This window comes from Mauremys mutica, chromosome 1 (assembly GCF_020497125.1).
Source record: "Mauremys mutica isolate MM-2020 ecotype Southern chromosome 1, ASM2049712v1, whole genome shotgun sequence".
Lineage (NCBI taxonomy): Eukaryota > Metazoa > Chordata > Testudines > Geoemydidae > Mauremys > Mauremys mutica.
Genome location: NC_059072.1, coordinates 138932482 through 138947438, shown reverse-complemented (window position 1 = coordinate 138947438; position 14957 = coordinate 138932482). Strand labels below are relative to the sequence as shown.

General features: G+C 44.4%; 1 protein-coding gene across 1 annotated transcript in view; it reads left to right on the top strand.

Annotated features, from left to right (window-relative positions):
* The window catches only part of LOC123346978 (antigen WC1.1-like), a 55719-nt gene extending 51937 nt beyond the window's left edge, over positions 1-3782 (top strand). The window contains exons 12-15 of the mRNA XM_044984436.1: positions 400-483; positions 1623-1712; positions 2691-2834; positions 3634-3782. Coding sequence (XP_044840371.1) covers positions 400-483; positions 1623-1712; positions 2691-2834; positions 3634-3782 — 467 coding nt within the window. The remainder of the gene's footprint in view (positions 1-399; positions 484-1622; positions 1713-2690; positions 2835-3633) is intronic.
* The last annotated feature ends 11175 nt before the right edge of the window (positions 3783-14957 follow it).

Sequence of the window (14957 nt, the reverse complement as noted above, 5' to 3'; positions counted from 1 at the left end):
GGGAATCACAGATTCTGCTCTGGGCCTGTCTTGGCCTAATCTGGAAACATTATGGAGAGCTGATCAACTGATTCATGGGGGAGGAGGAGTCCCCTCTGTGGCTGAGGAGGCCAGGACCATTGTGGAACTTCCCTGGACCAGCAGCCAGAGACGTGCCCTTCACTCGCCCCAGTATATTTCAGGTCAGATTGTAGCATCCCCTCAGTCACATTTACCACAATAACATGGAGATTTCTCTTGGGGAGTGTGTCTCAGCCTCTCACCACTCAAGAGTCACCATCTCCTGTAGAAGAAGGAATAGACTGAAACTGGAAATCCCGCTCCTGGCCCCGGGTGTGTTCCCAGTCCCACAGTTCTGCTGTTCTCACTGTGATGAATTTCTGGTTCTCATCTCTCCAGTCTCCTATTCAGATGACTCAGTGACAAAGCTGCAGTATTACGCCGGGGACAGTGAGGGGGAAAATGATCCTGGATCAGAACAAGGTAATGAGGGAGGGGCAGACTCAGGCCAAGAGACCCAAATCTAGGCAGAAAACAGAATTTCTATGACACTTCTGCAATGGCAGCCATTTCCCCTCACACGGGTCCCATTTTACACTGCTGAGTCTAATCCCAGTGAACAGGATTTCTGCCAAAATCTCAGGATGGGAACATGTGACCATCTCCTTAGCACACACCCCTGGGAGTGATTTGCAGTGACCTCCCCAGGTGAGGAGCTGGAGGAGACGGGTCAGTCTCTTTGGGTGGAAGGCGTCAGTGCCCAGCAGGGCTCATCTCTCACTCCTGAGAAGAGGAATATTGTCCTATGTTAGAGAGAGGGAAGATTGTCTTGTGTTATAATTACAGATGGGCTCAGCCCAACTCACTGATCCGAACCCACCAGAACTTTGGGGGACGGGGGATTTGCAGATTCTGGCCCCAGCTCCAGATGTCAGTTTTGCAGCTGACACCTGTTGCTATAACAAGGTGAAGCAAAACCCTGGATCTGAACTTTCTGGCCTGGACCCATCTCTAAGTATAAACAGGGCAGCATTTCTATCCCAGCTGCTCTCAAGGGAGTCCATGAATGTGGGCCCTTTGGGAGTTTAGCCTGTGGTTGAGGGAGGAGACACTGAGCAGATGAGCCAGTTCTGCTAAGAAGCTGGAGCACTGCCAAGCTGAGCCCTGGGCTGCCTGAGAGGCTAGTGGAGAGCAGGAGCTCACAAGGGATCAGGCCAGTGACCTCCCAGTGGGAGCTTTAATTCCTGCAGAGGGGAGGTCCCCCCCCCCCCAGGGTAACAGGAAAATTCAAACCTGTCTACAGAGATCAGCTGGATTCACACAGGCCAGCTCTGGCCTGGCAGTGCCCGTGTCCCAACCTGTTATCTCAGCACAAGCCCAGATCCTGCTCCCACTGAAACACATACAAGAGCTGCTGTTGGATTCTGCAGGGACAGGATTGGCCCCAAGTTATTTCTGGGACTCCTGTTTTACTGTCGTTCTCTGACTTGTGCCCTCTCACCATGGGCCCCCTGTGACTTCCCCTCTGAAGTGCCATGATAAACAGCTCTAGTTATAAGGGCCACCTGTGCTGAAGAGATGCTGCTGGTGCCAGGAGCTGACTGTGGCATTTGCTGTTTCAGAGGGAGCTTCCCCAGGGGGGTCTCAGTTGGATTATGATAATGTGGAGGAGCCTGCCTTGAACGACGTCTCCCAGACTCCAGATGGCCGAGGTGAGCAGTGAATCCGCCTCCTGGAAGCAACATCACCCTGACAAAAAACTAACTGTATTTCCCAGTAGGAACAATAGTGGTTTGTTAAGAAAACCACAAAGTTCACCCACCAGTATTGTCTATTGGCGTAACACTGGAGGCGCTGACCAGGTGCATTACAAGAGCTGTGTGGAGGCCCAGGGGTAGGGAAGCGTGTGATGTCCTAGGTCATGACAAAGGCCCATTGCAGGGACTGAAGGAGCAGTTTGCTCATGAGCTGCCCACGCGGTACTTGGCTCAGATCACTGCCCTGTGACCCTCATTGCCATGAACACTAAGGTTACTCACTATTTGTAAAGCGGGCACATTGAAGCAGAGACCTTTACATAGGAGCAATGTTCCCTTCCAGCCTTTCCTGACATGCAGCTATGGCAGCTTATATACATCTGTGTCAGACATGCTGTGACGGGGGTGGAGAGGGGAACATAGAGATTTTACACCCAAAATCCCATTTCTGACCCTTATTAGCTGGCTCAGCTCCCAGTGGTGTCAGTGCACTGGAGACTGATGGCAGTTTATGGGGTAAAATGTATCAGGAGAACGCATTGAAAAGACATTTTAAAATATTATCAAATTTAGGAAACCAGGAACAAACTCTGGAGAATTCCAAGTCATTCACATTTGTAATTATTGTAACCAAATGCCTTGTGGAGCAATCCCTCTGTACTAGATCCCAGTCACATCTTTCAACAACTCCCCGTCCCCCTTGTCATCTGGGAGCTCTAGGATCCTCTGAACCAGCTACTGAAATGTATCAAATCAATGTGATCTGTAAATCCCTTCAATCTGAGGGTTCCAGAGGGGGCTCCTCTTACCACCCTGAGGGTGGAAGAGCTGAGAGATCCCCAGGGACCAGTGAGGCTGCTGCATCTGCAGCTTGTAGTTTAATTGTGTCTTCACTGTGAATATTCTCTTAATTACTTCACATCTTCATGTCAGATGCTCCTGCCCTGCCTGGAGATGTCCCAGAGGATGGTTATGATGATGCCAGAGAAGTGTCTGAGCCTGAAGATGACCCTGGTTTGGGGCAGAATGATGAGAAAGGCACTGGGGCGAGTGACAGGAACAGGGATTCACAGACAGGTGAGTTTGCACTTCAGAGTGTCTCTACAGAATGAGATGAGTGGAAATATGCATTATACAGCAAAGGAACAAACCTGGCCAACCCAACGCCTGTGGAAAAAAAAAGCATGTCTCCTTCTTCCTTCTATTCTTTCCCTCAAAGCAGAGGCTTCAGTGCTTGCAGTGGGGATGGGAAAAGCAGCAAAATCCCTCAATCTCTAGGTTCAAATCCTTGTGTGGCTGCCACACCCTGGATTACTGGATTCCCACCAGTTTACTGTGCGTGTATCTTTTGGACAGAATCTTATAAACCAAAATCCTGTTACTGATGCACATTGTTAAAGAGCCCATGAAACTTCCTGTAAAAGTCAGGCTTTGCCCATTATCCTTGGCCATCATCTCCCCTCCCCTCCCTTCCCCATTGTGTCATGAGCAGAAACACCATCAGCTACCTCAGAGGAATTGGAGTGGCAATCAAATGTGCATTACTTAGTACTTGATAAGAATAACAGGTTTATGTGTTAGTGCAGAGTGAATTATACAATGCCATTAAGTAAGAGCTACTTCCTGGAAGTACATGGGTTTTGTACATGCAGTGACAAGTGAATACAGTTCTCACTTGGCAACTGCAAATGGCCTGGAAACCAAGGATTTTACTTCCAGAATATGTACAGAGATGATAGAGTAAAATTTGTCATGGACCCAATGAGAAGAACGAAGAGGGAACATTTTCTAACCCATACCAGAGAGTGCCCTCCACCATTGCTATGTAGCCATAAAATGTATCCACTGACTGTATGTGTCTCTCTTTGTATTTTAGGTTGGAGTCTGCACTCTCTAAGGAATGAAGGTGTCTCTGCGACAGAGAAAGAAACCCTGTTCCCGCCTCCTGGAGACACAAGTTATGATGATGTGGGACATGGTGACTCTGGGGGATCAGTATCAGAGAAATGTGATTGGGCCAAATAACCTTGGGATAATGTAAAAGCTTTCCCTCTTTCTCTCAGAAATGCTCCCTCTGGCATGATGCCCAGAGACAGTCCCTGCCTGGTAGATAGACAAAGCAGATGTTTCTTTAGGGTTTGTGTGAAGTTGCAGGAAATACAAGTGTGATTGGGAAAAAGTTCAGAGATTTCCTCTGTGTAACTTCCCATTGATTGACCAGGATGGAAGTTTCCTGCTTTTTTATCCCTGTAATTTCTTCAGATTCAATTTGTGCCTTTTTTTATTAAAACCTTTCTGAAATTCTTCCCCATAGTGGAAGCTTGTCTTGCCAGATGAATTGTGCAGTTTCCACAGCTCATCACAGGGAGAGGCTGAGACTGAACAAACCAAGAGACAAGGATGGGCTACCTCTGGGTCTGGCCAGCTGTTTGAAGCAGGTGGGATGGTTTACACTGAATGTTCTATCAGGCATGTGGTAAAAGTGAGACACCAGCAAGAGAACATTCTGCAATGAGCAACATGGTTGTTCCTAAAGCAAACTCAGATTTGAAACATTCATTGAATCCAAGGAGATAAATGGGAAATTCCCCTTGGGTAATTCACACCTGAAATTAAACAAATGGAGAAAAGAATTCCCCATTAGCGATAAATATACAAAGGAAGAATATTTCTGCTAGGATAATAAATACTTTATAGACAATAGTGACAGGGGGAAGTTTAATCAGAGTCTAGATTTCCACTGAACCAATAAAGCTACAACAAGTAACAAGTCACTGAGTTGTTACTAGAAACCCCAGTAAAACTGATCATGTTCACACAGTAGAATATTTATTTCCAATGCCATCTACAAATATAGTTTAATGTCGATGCTGAGCTGAGTACTGACCAGTGGAGAAGCCAGAAGTGTTCTCTGGATGAACCCTCAATGAAATCAGTAGCAGAACGCATGCCGAGTACATTGCTATTTCACTGAAATGTCTTTCTTTCCTTTACCACAAATCCTGCATTCAGTTTGGTCACTTCATCTGTACACAGATACAATGGAGATAGAAAAGGTTGACAGAAGGTGAAAGCAGATGATTGGAAGCAGGAAGTTTGGGGGTGGGACGGTCATACGAAGAGACTAGGAATAAAACAATTTACTTTTGAAAGGGAAAAACAGAAGACAACATTATTGAGACATGTAATACAGTGTACTGACCCTTGGAGACTGAGAAGGGAAATCTCAGGGGCTGTGCTAATCCATTCCAGGGGTTGTATCTTCAAGACAGATGTGCAGGACAAAGGAAATGACCAGAGAGAGGAGGTGGCTCCAGGGTGGATATTTGTGCTTTAGCGGCCAACCCAGGCTTCTGACTATGCCTAGAGCCTGGGAATGGAGCCTTAAAGAGGAAGCAGGTCAACTCTCCTGTCTTCTTTCAGGCTGAAGGAATCCTGGGTTTGGTCAGTCCATCCAGGGGTGTCACGTTGCTCACAGGCAAAGAGAGGAGGAGAACTCCCCCCAAAATGGTACACGCAGATCCTGGAGAAAAGGAAAGAGAAAAGGGACAGCAGTAGGTGAAGGTGACTGAGTATGGAATTCCCTTGTATAAGTGAGCTTTGATAAAATGCAAGGTCATACATATGTGACTCTGAGAAGGATTTATGTGTCATAATGGACAAACAACTCAGCATGAAATCCCAGGGTGATGCTGCAGCCAAAATGGCCAACACAATTCTTGAATGTATATACAAGAGAATAATGACTAGAAATAGGGTGCTGATTTTATCTCTCTATTCAACATTGGTAAGACGAATACCAAAACCTTGCATCCAGTTGTGTTCACATTTTAAGAGGAACAGTGAAAAATTGGACAGGGGGCAGAGAAGAGCTATTGGAAAAAGAGCTCTTACAGTGAGAGACAAGAGCTCAATCTGTTCAATTTATCAAAAAGAAGATCAAGAGGTGACTTGATTACGGTGCATAAATACCCTCACAAAGAGAAAATACTGGATACTAAAGGTCTCTGTCATCTAGCAGACAAAGGCATAATAAAGAAGTTAATGCCAGAGAAATTAAAATTAGAAATAAGGGACAAATTTGAAATAGGTGATTAAACATTGGAACAAAGTTCCAAAGGAAATGATGGATTCTCCACCCCACATGGAGTTGGTGGGAGGGGCAGGGGCTACTTAAGCAAGTGCTCTCAGGTGATATAGAAAACTATTTCTCTCAGGTGCTTGGCGGGTGGGCCTCGCTCACATGCTCAGGGTCTATCTGATCTCCATTTTGGGGTTCAGAAAGGAAATTTTCCCCAGGTCAGATTGGTAGGGACACTGGAAGTTTTTTCCATCCTCTGCAACATGGGACACAAGTCACTTGCTAGGATCATTTGGGTACATCTCACCAAATCAATTCCCTGCCATTAAAGGGGCATCATGTGTGGGTGCCTCTCAGTCCCTCCTAGTCTCTGTCTGTGGCACTCAATAGTTTAGTCTCCTGAGGGCTGTAACAGTTTGGTTTAATCCAGGCTGTTGGGCTCAATGCAGGGGTGACTGATGGTCTGTCATGTGTAGACTGGATTATTTAATTGTCCCTACAGGCCTTAAAATCTACACATCTATGTTATGGCTACAATGTTGCTGTGTCTAACCTGTGGCCACTTCAACTCACAGGTGCCCCCACTTTCCAAACCAGTCACGTCCTAGCACTCAGGGAATGGCAGCAGCAACAAACGGCAATAGGGCGCTGGTAGGAGTAACTTTAGGGACAGTTACTAGCCACAGAAAACAAAACCTCTCCCAGCACCCCTGACTGCTGCACATTAGGGTCTCTGGCCGTACAGAAGATGGTCCAGCACTCACAGTGGAAAGGAATGAGAGAGGGACAGAAACACCCAAGAGGGGGAGTTGCATGTTTCAGCCATTTTGGTATGTGGGTACCAGCTCAAACACATGCATTGTACCCACAAGCAGAGCACGTTCACACTGTAAAAACACCAAACCCAAAAGGAACATGTTAGTCTCAGCACAAGTTCTGCTTTAACCCATTAGAAACAATCCTGTAATTATTGGAGCAGTTCAGGGCTGGAGTACACCAAACCCCTGAAGTGCCAGTAGTGTGCCCGGTACACCGTCACTGGGAGGCAAGCACTGTAGGTGCTTCGGCAACTAGGTCTGATTGGTTCCACTAACTGCTCAGACACGTGGCTAAGGGAACGGGAAAGGTTATACACACACTAGGTCCAGAGGCTTAAACAGTTACAGTTCATAGGGAAAAATACTGATAAATGTTTGGGTCTCTGGGGCTGTCCAGTTGAGAGTCAGGGTTCTTCCGGCCTAGTGCATGGAGTGCCCTCTCCAGTCCAATCTCTGTTCAAGCAAATGGGACCTTGCAGGTTTCTAGGTCGGGCTGACTTAGTCTCTCTCTTTGGGGCCGCTCTCCACTGGCTCCCTGCCCAGCTGCTGTTGTTCCTCCATAAACCTCTCACAGACCTGCAGCCAGCAGTTAGCTCTGGCAGTCACAGCCTGTTCCATGTGCAGCTCTGCATGTGGTTCCTGGGGATTGCCCTCTGCATCCAGCTCTCTGCAGCTCCTCACTTGCCATGCGGCCACTGCTCCCTACAATAGCCTGGTCCTTTCCTGGTTCAGGACCATTACCCTTACCTGGTCAGAGGAAAGGGAAGTGCTGTGGGGAAGGGTCTGGTGGGGGTTGTAGTCCTATTCTTAGCAGATCCATCACAGTCTCAAACATAAGATGAAAGATTCTGCAAACAAAGAAGGTTCCTCTCTGCCATATCATTCCCGAAGAGTTTTGATTGCCTCTTTTGTTTAACGAAATAATCATAAAGTCTGCATCCACTTTTTCAGCTCCTTTCTGTACCTTTAACTGGCAACTTTAAATAATTCAGTTTGGAAACATACTGATTGCCTGTATTCTTTTACCCATAAAAGACCCATGACATTTTATCAAATAATAGAAACTTGAGAAATTCAAAGTGTTTATGAAAAAATTACATTTTTTTAAAGATATCTCTGGGGTCAGTGGACCCTGATCCACAAATGTTCAGGCCAGACTGAAGACGGCAACTGAAGGGAACATTCAGTTGATAGACAAAGTTTCCCTCTCACTCCCCCAGCAGCAGGTTCAGCAAAGCCAGCATCACATAAGCTGGCAGGCACCACAGCCAGGACAGGCGTGATACATCTCCAAAACCTTGGAAACAGCATGATCTGAGGCCCTGTAGGACTAACACTCTGTAGACCTGAGTCTAAGAAAAGAAAAAGGATAGACACTGACAACAAGTCAGCACAACCCACTTCTTTTCACGGCATATGAGCCATTGGAAATCTGAGTGCTCTGTCTCCATGGAGGAACCAAGCATCTAGATTGGGCTAGAAAATCAAAGAGAGAATCTGTATATTGACAACTTTCAAAGTTTTGGAGGCTTTTGTTTCAATCAGGGACTGCTTGGCAAGCTGTCTGCCCTTGAATACTTCAAAGGGAAAGTGTCACTACTCTCAGGAGGGTGGAAGAGATCCTCTACCAAATGAATGATATTCCCATACATGAGTCAGTGCAGACTCAATCTCTCTTTGCAGTCCTAAAGGGCCTGGAGAAGTTAGGCCTAAAATTAAACAATAAGAGTGAGGTATCAGAACTGAGTCAAGTTTCTGGGTCAAATCATTGGTGGGACAGGGATCAGAACAGACCCAGAAAATGTTCAAGCCATAACCCAGAAGAGTGAGGCTCAGAACATCAGTGAAGCATGTCGGTGTCTGGGCATATGAGCCTCCTGGGAAAATTTCTGGAGAAGTCAAAACCCTTGAGATACCTTCACAAGGACAAAATTTCATGGCACTGGGGCCAACACAGAGCCCAGAATTCAGGGAGATTGTACATAGCCTGAGCATCCTACTGAGTTTAGCCTTATATAGTCTGAATAAAGATACTGTGGTTTCAGCCATTTCAGCTTTCTATGGACCTAGCACAGTTCTCTTTCAAACACAGTCACCTACAATGTGGCACCCATCACACATGCCTCTCCAGCTCTCACTAACATAGCAGTGCTGTGCATATTTACAAAACAAGGTATTATCCCCTGCGTGGCATGTAAATGCTTCAGAGACTTCCTTGTAGGCCTAAAGTTCCATTTAGACACCAACCACAAGCTGCTAGCTACTCTGCTAGGGACAAAGCCCCCAGATGAATTACCCCTAAAATACAACATTTGAATGATGCTCATGTGGTTCCAGTTTTCAGTTCCTTCTGTAACAGGAACAAAATCTCATGGCAGCAACCCACTTTCCAGAGCTGTCACTCCAGACACTCCTCAGCCAGAGTTCAAGCTAGAGAACCCACGGACCAAGTGCTCCCTCCCCGGCCAATCAGTGTAAAGCACCCCTAAAGACATCAGCACTGCAAACATGCGGTGTGACATACCTGAGCTAGCTTTAGTCCAGTGTTTCCTAAACAGTGCATCCCGAACCACCAGCGGTTCTAGATGGGTCATCATGTCCACACCTGGATTAACCTGTCACAAGACCCTGATGTAGGCAAACATACAGTTCTCCTGGCCAAGTGCAGAAGGGAGGCCCTCAAACCCTCCAAACATCTCCCTGCAGTGTCCAGCCCCTGGACCCCTGGACACTCTCACTATTCACAAGAAGCAACGCAACTCAGACTAGCAGTTAGACCTCAGATCACCTCTCCACTTATCTCACAGAATTTATATATGTTTATAGTGAAGTCCAGTATAGGTTTATTTAACAAAGATAGACATTCAAACATTAGCAATAGAAGTATTGGAAACAAATTGTTACATATTGTCGGAGAAAAACTCAGTTCTCGCTTTTTGTTTGGGTGCAGCAAAATCAAATACTTTATTATTTCTCCAGTAATTACAATGGAGGGAGAGAGTGCCATAGGACACAGGGTCGCCCCAGTCCTGGACAGGTCTCTCAACTGGTAAACAATTACAGCAAGCCTTTATACTTTTGTTACAGACAATAACTAACAATAATACAGACAATAAAGAGCAACACTACATTTTGTTTATACATAAGCCATTCTGCTATCTTATTTGTCTCACTCCTAAGAAAAGCAAATCTGCATATTTGGTTATCAGTTACAAGGTCGTAATAACTTTGTACACAGTTCTTGTCCTCTCGCCTCGCACTATCCTTGCTTCTACAAGTCTCACGTCATTAGGGTTACAGTAAGGCCTGACTCTTGCTAACTGACTGACATGCATTAAAATCCCCTTCAAATCCTTGTTAATTATTTCCCTGCTTCCACACTCCCCCCTTTTGTACTTCTAGTACAACAAATAATTTCAAATCTCTATTTGCATTAATTCGTGGATTTCAGATTCTACATCAGATGTTTCAACCTTAGGGGTTTTGAGTGGATGTAATGACAAAGCATGATTAGCATGAACATGAAAGGTATTGCTATTATTAAGTTTTTTTTACAACAACAACAACAATAATATAATCCAAAGCTAACTAACAACACTACAAACAATAACATTCCCATAGGAATAATATAATGGGGCCGCTGTACAATTTTGGTTACAAAGCACAAGACATCATACTTAGTACATAAAGTAAACACTCTATAAGCTGTATGAAAGGCATTCTTTTCAGCTTGATATATATTCTGAAGCATGTGAATTTGCCCTTGCAATTCAGAGATTCTTTAAACCTCTGAAACCGATCAGACACTACTCTGGTCCAATTAAAATATACCTGAAATCTAAGAGCTACTTGCAACATTCTATCTGCAGGCCAGTAAATGATATAATTGCCTGCAGCAGTGGTAAGATCAATATGTATATCTTGCAATGTGATGGCTTTAACGTACACACAGCTATCATTAGCTTGAAAAAGTGGGTGTCCCGTCAGGGTAGTTCCTTGACCTCCACCCTCTCAGCAAATATTGTCATAAACAGTGACAACTTCCCCTGGCTTCAGTTTATAGATACACTGAGCTGTGGTGGTTCTAACAGCCAAAATGTCCATTGACTCTCTATTCTTATCCAAAATGTCAGGTGTTATTCATGGGGTACTGTCTATAAATCAGGTAGGTATACCAGGTGGTCTAATTTCCCAGATGTCTCGGTAAATAATTACAGTCCCACATGCATCCTCCCCATGGACCCAGCAGGATTCGGTATGTGGGAGCCCACACCCACCCTAACCGGTCCATATGCTTGGAAGGAGCACTGTGAATGTCCACACTTCCATCCAGAAAGTGTCCAAGTATGTCTTCATGACCACAGATCAGATGGTACTCCTGATGCGTCTGTAAGGGCAGTGGGCCAAGTCTGGTCTAGATCCCACTGCAATGCCTTCCCAGCCTCAGTGATATTCAATACCATCTCTGTCAGTAACTTCTGGGTCATAGAACTAAGGGTGGAAATGACATGTAACTCACCAACTCCAGCCTGTACTTAAGATAGCTGAGCTTCAAAAATAAGGCTAGTGGCCTTTTCTAGTTGGCCCAATTTCTTATCATGTTCTTGGCCTTTAAAAATATTCCAAATGGCTACTACACTATTAGCCCCAGCCCACAGGGATCTGCCCAATTTCCTCTTTTTCCAGGTTCTCTGTTGTGCTAATCTAATGGCAGCCCCTTGTGAGCAATCTGGGTATGTAAAAGTGATCTAAAAACTGGATAAAGGCAATGTCATTTAAAATCCAATTAGGGAGGGCAATACATACTGAAGGATTTATCCAAAACACAGGGCGCAGCCTGTAGAATAAACCCCAAAATCCAATCAATACCACATTCCCAAGCATGGGTCCCACAATTTTTTTTTTTTGCCAGTGTGTAATCCTTTGCTTCGTCACCAGGGTCAGTTCTCAATGTCCCTTTTAGTCAGGAATTCCTGGACTTTGGCAATGTCAGTGGAGTGGGTGTTTCTTCTTCTTCTTTCCGAAGCAGTCATGGTTCAGCATCCTACAAGGGAGATTACCAGGACATCACCCTGTAATGGTTTTGCTTTTTCTAGAAAAGTTCAAAGGCACAGTAGGTCTGTCAGTGGACAAGGGAGAGGTTACGAGCACGTCACCTTGTCCTTTTTCCTGCTGTCCAGAAGCACAGTGGAACTAGAAGAAAGAATAGGCTAATCATCAGTAGGAAAATTCTCCTGATGTGGAGGGGTCTATTTGCAGTGAGAATCCTGGGTCCAAGCAGTCAGTCTGTGGCACTTTACAGCGGTGTTGGTAGTCAACAGGACTTGGAAAGGGCCTTTCCAGCGTGGAGCCAAGGCAGTCTTCCGTTGATGGATCTTTATGTAGACCCAGTCTCCTGGTTCCAACGAGTGGCAGGGTTGCACAGGATCCTTCGGTAGTGCTTCCTTCACCTGTGTATAAAAAGACTTAACACATTTCATTAGTGCCTGACAATACTTAAGCATTATGTCATCCATCAAATGAATGTCCATCTGAGCTAGGGTTAGTGGGGGTGCAGCTGGTAGTCGCTTTGGGCGTCCTGTCAAAATTTCATGAGGGCTGAGTCCAGTCTTTCGATTGGGAATGGCTCTCATACTCATCAGTGCCAAAGGAAGGGCATCTGGCCACTTTAAGTTTGTTTCAGCACAAATCTTGGCCTGTTTATTTTTTTTTTAAATCCCGATCTGGCGTTCCACTGTCCCAGCAGACTGTGGGTGGTGAGGGCAGTGAGCTGCACATAACTCCTTTACAATCTGTCCAGTAAAATGACTTCCACAATCACTGTTGATACTCACAGGGATGCAAAACATGGTACAAAATCTTTAAGCAAAATTTCACAACAGTCCTAACATCTGCTTTCCTGCAGGGAAAAGCTTCAACCCAATTGGTAAATACATCAACTAAAACTAATACATATCCATACCACAACATTTAGACATTTAAATAAAATCAATCTGAATATTTACAAAAGGTCCCCAAGGAGGAGGGTGGGCTGCCCGCTGCACACCAATCTCATTTAACTGCAGCAACCATCCCCCCCTTTCCTTGGTAGTCAGCCAAGTCTTAGCCGTGAGCGGTGTCCTTGTCTGGGGCCAGCGCCTTATCCTTAGACTGAGCATGTTAGCTATTCTTTTTTCTCCCTTCATGGCTTGTTTTTTTAACCTACAAAGGAAACTTTTACTCTTTACTTATATACCTTCTTTTATACCATGAACACATAAACATTACTGTTATACAGTACATTAGTCTTATTATTCAATGTATGCCACATATACCCTTTCATTAAAATAACCTTATTACAGAACTTTGGAACAACAAGCCAGGACAAGCACACCCACTTTGAGAAGTTCACTTAATATAACCTCTAGTCCAATAGCTTTCCACCATCCCCAGCCCTCTGGCTAAAAGTCTGAGGTAGCCAGAAGGATCCCTTGTACAATATGAGGAGTGGGTTAACTTTTCATGTCCTTGCTTCCAAAGACTGTCAGTATGCAAATTTTAACAACAATTCTCAATTAAAAGATTTGGCCAATGTAGTTTCTTTCTCTTACTTAAGAAAATGTATTAGACTTTAGTATATCACATTTTTCTGATGTAACCAAACACTTTGTATTCTAAGTTGAACAAAACAAGTATCTGCATTTCAATCCAACACTTCCGCTTGATTTCAAATCAGACCATCTCATGAAAATATTAAACACAACAATTTTGGCCACGAGACAAACACCACAAGACAGAACATAGAACACACAACATAATTTTGACTGTGCCAGTAAATCATGGTACGTTGAATGCTGTGCAGCTGGCATTAGTTTTCTTTGATTATCTGAAAGACAAAAACAGAGGTCCACCCCTTCTGGGCAGTTAAATACTTAAAATATACAAATACTCATGTTGATTCTAGGCAAAACAGAGGAATTACCCCATATTTACTCGTATGTGTTTCATAGGCAGCCCAGGTTTCAGCGGACCCCTTCTACCTTATCAATTAGATAATGTGCATTAACATAGATGCTTTCTGGCTTGCTTTTTTTACTTTTAACTTTTAAACACTGAAAGAAAACACCACCACTTACAGTGCCCTTAGAGCCCAATACAATTTTCATTACATAACACTGTATACATGCTTCAACTAATTTAACAAAATTGTTCATAGCGAAATGATTGCAATCTAATAATTTCTTTGCCTGAATTTATTTACAAACATTTTAAAGACACCAAGAACTCTTCTCTGTAGCATTTTTACAAAGTTCAACTGCTGTTCCCTCCAGCAACTACAGAGTCAACTTTTCATGTTCCTTAAAAATCACTTGCTTGTCTCCCAACAGTCACTGTTATCAACTCAAATCACCATACCAAATATCCTCCTGAGTATTTGAAATCCTCATGCTTATATTCACTTACTCCTTCCTTCCACTACACCCTCAAAAGTTTCCAACCTGTTCTCCAATCTCTCTGTCTGTTGCGTGCCCGCCTGGGCCCGATCCTGTTTTTCTCGCTGAATCGTCCCATCCATGGACACTAGCTTGTTCCACAACCAGTTTAGCTAGGACGGTGGGCTTCTCAACTAGCCCCCACCCTTCTGGTCTTTTCCCTAAAACATTTTTACTTACAAGGCTACCCAAGTCCTCCCTAGTAAGGCTTGCCCCCTGGGCAAAAATATATGGCCATTGCGTAAAGGCCATTTACTTAACACACAATCCAAACCCCTTTAGGGGGTCTACCCAGAGACCCACCCATTTGTCTGCTGACACTTAAACAGAAAAGAAAATTACACAGAAAGCAGAGAAAATTACAGTCTAAGCCAGATTTTTCTACTTCTATTACATTGTCCGCTACAGGGGGCGGGACAGAAGGATCTCAATACTACCTCAGAGCTTCATCGCACACATGGCTTCCACTTTGAGGAATTACGAATGAGAAGTTCAGTTCCGCTCACACACCCAACGCCCAAATGAACAGAGCAGAAAAACAACAGTAACCGGTTAAACAAAACAGAACAAAACCAGAGTGTTTCCTTATTCTATTAGGGCTTACATTTAATCATGCTATTCTTAACATATAACACCAACAGCACCAAACAAAACAAACATAAAATAACAAGGGTAAAACAGATAGATGGTGTAAATTCTGCAGGGCTCCCCCATTCATAATTGCTCACCAAACTGTGACAAATTTCTGTTACCAATTTATCCCTCATGTCAGGTGATCAGACTGACACTGCAGGACGGTGGGGCAGGAAAGAGAAAACACACCATATAA